The sequence below is a fragment of the Eutrema salsugineum genome, unplaced genomic scaffold, assembly GCF_000478725.1.
Source record: "Eutrema salsugineum unplaced genomic scaffold, Eutsalg1_0 scaffold_12, whole genome shotgun sequence".
Classification (NCBI taxonomy): Eukaryota; Viridiplantae; Streptophyta; class Magnoliopsida; order Brassicales; family Brassicaceae; genus Eutrema; species Eutrema salsugineum.
Window position 1 is genome coordinate 1,294,512 of NW_006256895.1, and position 6,646 is coordinate 1,301,157.

General features: G+C 42.1%; 1 protein-coding gene and 1 pseudogene across 1 annotated transcript; both read left to right on the forward strand.

Moving 5' to 3' along the window:
* The window catches only part of LOC112089290, a 5,962-nt pseudogene extending 4,533 nt beyond the window's left edge, over positions 1-1,429 (forward strand).
* Positions 1,430-1,927: 498 nt separating this feature from the next.
* LOC18025613 (serrate RNA effector molecule) lies at positions 1,928-6,348 on the forward strand. The gene is made up of 12 exons (XM_006408590.2): positions 1,928-2,435; positions 2,810-2,910; positions 3,125-3,182; positions 3,623-3,697; positions 3,783-3,857; positions 3,946-3,993; positions 4,135-4,203; positions 4,298-5,086; positions 5,173-5,221; positions 5,342-5,610; positions 5,707-5,865; positions 6,012-6,348. The coding sequence occupies exons 1-12, from the start codon at positions 2,041-2,043 to the stop codon at positions 6,070-6,072; spliced, it is 2,148 nt and encodes a 715-aa protein (XP_006408653.1). The 5' UTR covers positions 1,928-2,040; the 3' UTR covers positions 6,073-6,348.
* Positions 6,349-6,646: the final 298 nt, after the last annotated feature.

The following is a 6,646-nucleotide window of genomic DNA, read 5'->3' on the forward strand; positions in this document are numbered from 1 at the left end:
GGCTTGGATGGAGGCTAAGAGACCGGGTTCGTCTACATGGAGAAGTGTGAAATTGGGTTTGCGAAATGTGATTTTGAAGGGTGTGAAATGGGTGCTTGGTAATGGTCGTGATATACGGTTTTGGGAAGATAAATGGCTGTCAAACGGGGCGTTGTCGGATGGGGCAGTTGGTGACTTACCTGCAGGATACAGGGAGTTACGGGTGAAGGATTTATGGCATGAGGGCACGGGCTGGAGGCTTGAGAACATTGTGCCTTATGTGACTCATAATAAACGACTTGAACTCTCAGCTATAGTTGTTGATAATGTCAAGGGTGCACAAGATAGATTGTCATGGGGAGAGACTTCGAATGGTAAGTTTTTGGTGAGGTCGGCGTATGGACTATTGACCGAGATTCAAGTGCCAAGACTGAACATGTCAAGCTTCTTTGATCGGATATGGCGCGTAATAGCACCGGAGAGAGTGCATTTGTTCCTTTGGTTGGTTTGTCACCAAGTCATTATGACGAATGCAGAAAGACTTCGTAGACATCTGGGAGCCTCGAGTACGTGCCAAGTCTGCCGTGGAGGAGAAGAAACGATTCTGCACTTACTGAAGGATTGTCCGTCTATTGCCGGAATTTGGAGAAGAGTTGTGCCGAGGAGTAGAGTGCAAGCTTTCTTTAATGGGTCTTTGTATGAGTGGCTGTTTGGTAATCTGGGATTTGAAGAAGATCATGAGGGATGTGGTTGGTCGACTTTATTTGCTATGGGGATTTGGTGGGCTTGGAAATGGAGGTGCGGTTATGTGTTTGGTGAGGTCGGGAAATGTCGGGACCGAGTAAAATTTGTAAGAGAGGTTGCGGAGGAAGTGTTTCGTGCTCATAACTCGGTTAATGCCCGACATGATACTCGAGAAAGTGTAGAACGGATGGTGTCTTGAAAGAGACCGGCAGAGGATTGGTTAAAGTTTAACACGGATGGAGCATCTCGCGGTAACCCAGGTTTGGCTACGGCTGGTGGTAGTTTGAGAGATTCTAGAGGGCAGTGGTGTGGGGGTTTTGCGCTTAATATCGGGATATGCACAGCCCCTTTCGCTGAGTTATGAGGGGTTTACTATGGCCTGTATATCGCTTGGGCGAAGGGTTGTACGAGGGTTGAACTAGAAGTCGATTCGGAGCTGGTGGTTGGTTTCCTAAGATTAGGGGTGGAAGATTCTCATCCCCTATCTTTTCTGGTGCGTCTGTGCCATGGCTTTTTTACTCGGGACTGGATAGTCCGTATTTCACATATTTACAGAGAGGCTAGCCGTCTGACTGATGGGTTAGCTAATCTTGCTTTTGATTTACCTTTAGGTTTTCTTTTTCTAGAGATTCCTCTGCTTGTGGTTGAGTCAATTGTTAAGGATGATGTCCAAGGAACTGCGTTTCCGAAGCAAGTCCGAGTGTAATTTTCTTTTATCTTGAATAAAAAGTAGGGAAACTTTCATCTCCCTGTCTAATTACCCAAAAAAATATGAATTTTCTATTTTATGAAACAACATCATTTTATTAAATTTCAATAGTAAACGGTTGTTAATGCTGCTTACACAATTATTAATGTTGACTAAAAATTTTGTACTTAGTTCAATATCTAAATAAGTCCAACAGAGATTTGTGTGATAATTGGATATTTTTAAGGCTATTTTTCCATGAATTAACACGTAAAATTTAGCTTTTTATTAGATTGATCTTGCATTTTTTTCACTACTTCGAATTTTTAATTTTTCTTTTTTCATTTTTTGTCGAATATGTAAAATATTTTAAAAAGATAGATGCCACTAATTGTGGAAAAAAAAAAAAGATGCCACTAATAAACTTTTTTTCTTTTCATGGTGACTGTCTGACTGACGGAGATGGGCTTCTTCCGAGTAAGGCCGAGTTGAAATTACTCACATAAGGTTCACTTGTGTATTGTGTAACGACGCACCCGTCAATCAAAAGGAAGAGAGGCTTTTGAATAATCAGGGAGTCCAATAATCAGCTAGATACCGGGAGTTAGGGTTCCGATCTTCTTCTCCAAATGGCCGATGTGACTCTTCCTCCGGCCGATTCCATCCCGGAGAAGACCACCTCTTCCTCACCACCTCCTTCTTCTCTGCCGCAGCAGGAACCGGTGCAGGAACAGCAAGAGCAACAGCCTCCCAACCGCCGTGAGAGAAATTCCCGCGAGCGGCGTGACGACAGAGACCTCGAACGTCCGCCCAATCGCCGTGACCGTGACCGTTCTCCTCTCCCGCCGCCCCGCAGGGATTACAAGCGGCGGCCTAGCGGGAGCCCTCCGCCACCGTACAGAGATAGGCGACACTCTCCTCCCATGCGACGCTCGCCTCCTCACAAGCGTTATAGGAGGGACGATAATGGCTTTGATGGTCGCCGTGGCAGTCCCCGTGGTGGCTATGGCCCTCCCGATAGAAGGTAATCTTCTTCATCTCTTATGCTTGGATCTTCTTTCATCTACTTCAGTCTCTTAAGAATGAGAATTGAAAAGTCAAACTTGTGAATGAAATTGCATCGCTCATAATTCTCTAAACCCTCAAGCTTAATTCGAATTACATCAAAGTATTCGATTGAGCTAAGACTCAATTTCATTTGGTGTTTGAAGAATAAGAATTTTATAAACAGCATGTCAGTTGCATTGTTGCTTAGCTGAGGATAAACAAGTGCTTCACTGTAGAAGATCAAACAACGTCTCTCAAACTTTTGATTGTCCTCTCGTAACAATTAAGAAGATCAAACCATCATCTTCGGGCTTTTCTAATCGGTTCATCATTCTTCTTTTCGACTGATAGGTTTGGATATGACTACGGTGGAGGATATGATCGTGAAATGGGTGGGAGGCCTGGTTATGGTGATGATAGGCCTCATGGCCGCTTTATGGGTCGCTATCAGGGTGAGACGTCTTTTGATAGCAATTTCGCTTCTGTTTTTCTTTGTCTTGTAAGATATGTTTAGAATGACTATCGTAGCTTTGTGTTTTCCTCTCGTATAAACTGTAGATTGGGAACAACTTGAGCAGTTAATTCAACATTTTCTTTTGTGAACATGCATTCTATTAAATAAGAGAGATACCAATATCTGGCCTTTCTGTGTATTTCTATTGGCAGATTGGGAGGGAGGTCGTGGAGGCTATGGCGATGCTTCCAACAGTGGAAGGACTCAAAGGTTAGAGAGTTCCGTCATCTTTGCTCATTTTTTTTTTCTTGTATTCTTGGGGTTGTGGCTTTTATCCCGTGGTTTGTTTATTTTAATCTTGTAATTGTAAACGAGGAGTGTTGAACTGTCTAGTGATGCTCAAGGAAAGGGGATATATCCCTTGTAGAATGTTCTTTCTCCGATGAAGGCATATATCCTTTCTTCCTTATCGATCCGGAGAGTTAAAGTGAATGTTTCAGACACACGATCGATCAGATTATCTACTAGAAAATCATTTCTCAAACAATGTGATGTTGAAGTCTATCATCTGATTCCATAATTGCCGTTGAGCACGAGATAAAAAAGCCATTAGTCTGTTCCAAGTGTAAAATTTTGATCACAAATAGTTGCTTGTAGACTCCCCTGCTGCTGCATTTAACAGTAGATACCGTTGTATTTGTTATATCCAGGGATGGATTGATGTCATACAAACAGTTTATCCAGGAGTTGGAAGATGATATATTGCCATCAGAAGCTGAACGCAGGTATGGTTATTACTGCAACTTAGCCTTGCTGCTTAATCATTTGTATCGTAAGGCTGCAGGGGTAATGCTTTTTTTCCTAATGCAGATACCAAGAATATAAGTCAGAGTATATCACAACACAGAAACGTGTGTTTTTTAACACTCACAAAGAGGAAGAATGGTGATTTTCACTATCTGTTTCCATTGTTTACATTCTTCTGGGAAATTCTGCAAGCTACTGACAATTTTTATCTATGTTACGGAAACAGGTTGAAAGATAAGTATCATCCAACAAACCTACTCTCTGTCATAGAAAGGTGAGTTCAAGAGCCATTTCCAGCAGTTGGATACTATGTTTGTGCGTAATTGGTTTAATAGTAATACTAAACACTAATCCTCTTGTAGTCTTTGTATTACACTATTGGTTGACGTTATATATTCTTCTTTGAAACTTTCAGGAGGAATGAACTAGCACGGAAGGTGGCGAAAGATTTTTTACTTGATTTACAGAATGGAACAGTAGATTTGTAAGATAATTTCCTTGGCCTTTACTCCACATATGTATGATAATCACCATTCTGTTATCTCTAAAGCTCACAGTTTCCACTCCATATGTTCCAGAGGTCCTGCAGTTACATCATTGAATAAATCAGGCCGGACTAGTGAGCCAAATTCCGAGGATGAAGCAGCCAATGGTGGTAAAAGAAAAAGACCTGGTAAGGGTGGATCTAAAGAGACTGAGCATTCAGCGGCGCCGAAAGCACCCAGTTTCACTTCTGATCCAAAGAGAATCCTAACTGACATTGATCAAGCACAAGCCCTTGTGCGTAAGCTAGACACTGAGAAAGGGATTGTGGAAAACGTTTTATCAGGTTCAGAATCTGAAAAGTCTGGTAGAGATAAGTTACCCACTGGTTCCACTGGTCCAGTTATAATCATAAGAGGTTTGACATCTGTGAAAGGCCTTGAGGGTGTTGAATTGCTTGACACGCTTGTCACGTACCTCTGGCGTGTTCATGGTGTGGACTATTACGGAAAAGTTGAAACAAATGAGGCTAAGGGTCTGCGGCATGTGAGAGCTGAGGGAAAAGGCTCTGATGCAAAAGGAGATGAGAGCGAAAGTAAATTTGATTCTCATTGGAAAGAGAGGTTGAAAGGTCTAGATCCCCTTGAAGTGATGGCTGCCAAAGAGAAGATAGATGCTGCTGCTCTTGAAGTTTTAGATCCTCATGTCCGAAAGATTAGGGATGAAAAGTATGGTTGGAAATATGGTTGTGGAGCTAAAGGCTGCACGAAACTGTTTCATGCTGCTGAGTTTGTGTACAAGCATCTCAAGCTGAAACACACTGAGCTTGTCGTGGATTTGACTGGCAAAGTGCGGGAAGAACTGTATTTTCAGAACTATATGAGGTATGTTGGGGTTTTTCTATTGGAATCATTCTTCTTCTGTCATTTCTTACCGACTCGTAATGAAAAAAATAATGTGCCATTTGCAGTGATCCTAATGCTCCAGGAGGACAACCAGCCACGCAGCAATCTGGTCCGGTATGTGATATTTTTTTTTTGGGATCATTTAATGGAATGTTGACTAGTCTTTTGCTTTTGGGTTAGTGGGTTAGCTTTGGTTGTAGTTGTACTTACTCGGATGAAATATTCTTATGACAGAGAGATAGACCTATGATGAGACGTAAACCAGGCATGGAAAACAGATTGAGGGATGATCGAGGTGGACGCAGAGAGCGTGATGGACGGGCCAATGGAAATGACAGAGTTGACCGGTCAGAGGATCAACAGAGAGGTGATGGTGATGGTCCTGATGGTGCAAACCAGGAAGGTGGTTACGAAGCATTTGGTGGACAAGCCGGTGTTCATGTTCCTCCCTACTCGTCGGACATAAACCCACCACCAGTGCTGATGCCTGTTCCTGGTGCCGGGTAGGCTCTCTCGTCATCTTATCATTGGAGTAAAACAAATAGCTACTCTGTTTTGTCGATGATCTGTAATGTTGTCTGAATGATGGATGTGAGCAGGCCACTGGGACCATTTGTACCAGCACCGCCTGAGTTTGCGATGCAGATGTTTAGGGACCCAAGTGGACCCAACCCTTCTTTTGAAGGTAGCGGCAGAGGTGGAGCAGCCCCTTTTCTTATGTCTCCGGCCTTTAGACAGGATCCTAGACGGCTACGCAGGTAACGTAGTTCACTTTATGCTTTGAGTATATATCACACATGGTTTCCATCTTTTTATCAGACATGGCTTTCAATCTAGAGTCAGTAACCATATGAACAAGAGTGCAGTGTCTCTAAGAAACTAGTGTTGTGAGAAAATGGTGCAGCTACCAAGACCTTGATGCTCCAGAGGAAGAGGTGACCGTTATTGATTACAGGAGCTTGTAGACAAGAGAGAAAAGCTAGAGAGATGCCGAGTCTGACCCATTTGGGTCGAGTCAAAGGAATCAGTGTTAGAAAGGTGAATGGCCAGCAGATTGGGAAATTACATGTCCTTGATGTTTGTATCTTGTTCCTCCTAATTTTCACTCACTCCATATATATATTTCTTTTGTTTAGTACTTATTGCTTTTCATGTGCTTACTAATCTGTTTTGGACGGTTACATAAATGTGCATGAGAATTCTTGTATTCAACATTGTTACTCGGTAGTCTATGCTTTCCTCAAAATCGGTCCATTTTAGGAAATATAACTAATGAGACTTCTGAAATATCGACAAGGCATGATGAGTTTCAAGAATTGCTTAAACAATCTACGATTACAAGAATCTTAATAATCCATGTTAATATCCTTACATATTGTTGTACCAGTTTTTTCATGTCCTTCCAATGAAAGGATTTTTGATTACGCTTCTCAGGAGTTTGAGTTTTGTCGGGTTTCTGATATTCTGGGGCAATAGTTAAATGAAAAGTCCGCTACTCAACTATTAATCTTTTGCCTTTGTGATTTTTATTAGGTCTCT

What these genes read in the sequence shown, in the direction of transcription:
- LOC18025613 (XM_006408590.2), top strand. Translation starts at nt 2,041, where the DNA reads ATGGCCGATGTGACTCTTCCTCCGGCCGATTCCATCCCGGAGAAGACC. An exon ending in ACTCACAAAGAGGAAGAATG is followed by an intron (nt 3,858 to 3,945) that starts GTGATTTTCACT and finishes TTACGGAAACAG; the next exon opens with GTTGAAAGATAAGTATCATC. An exon ending in CCACGCAGCAATCTGGTCCG is followed by an intron (nt 5,222 to 5,341) that starts GTATGTGATATT and finishes TTCTTATGACAG; the next exon opens with AGAGATAGACCTATGATGAG.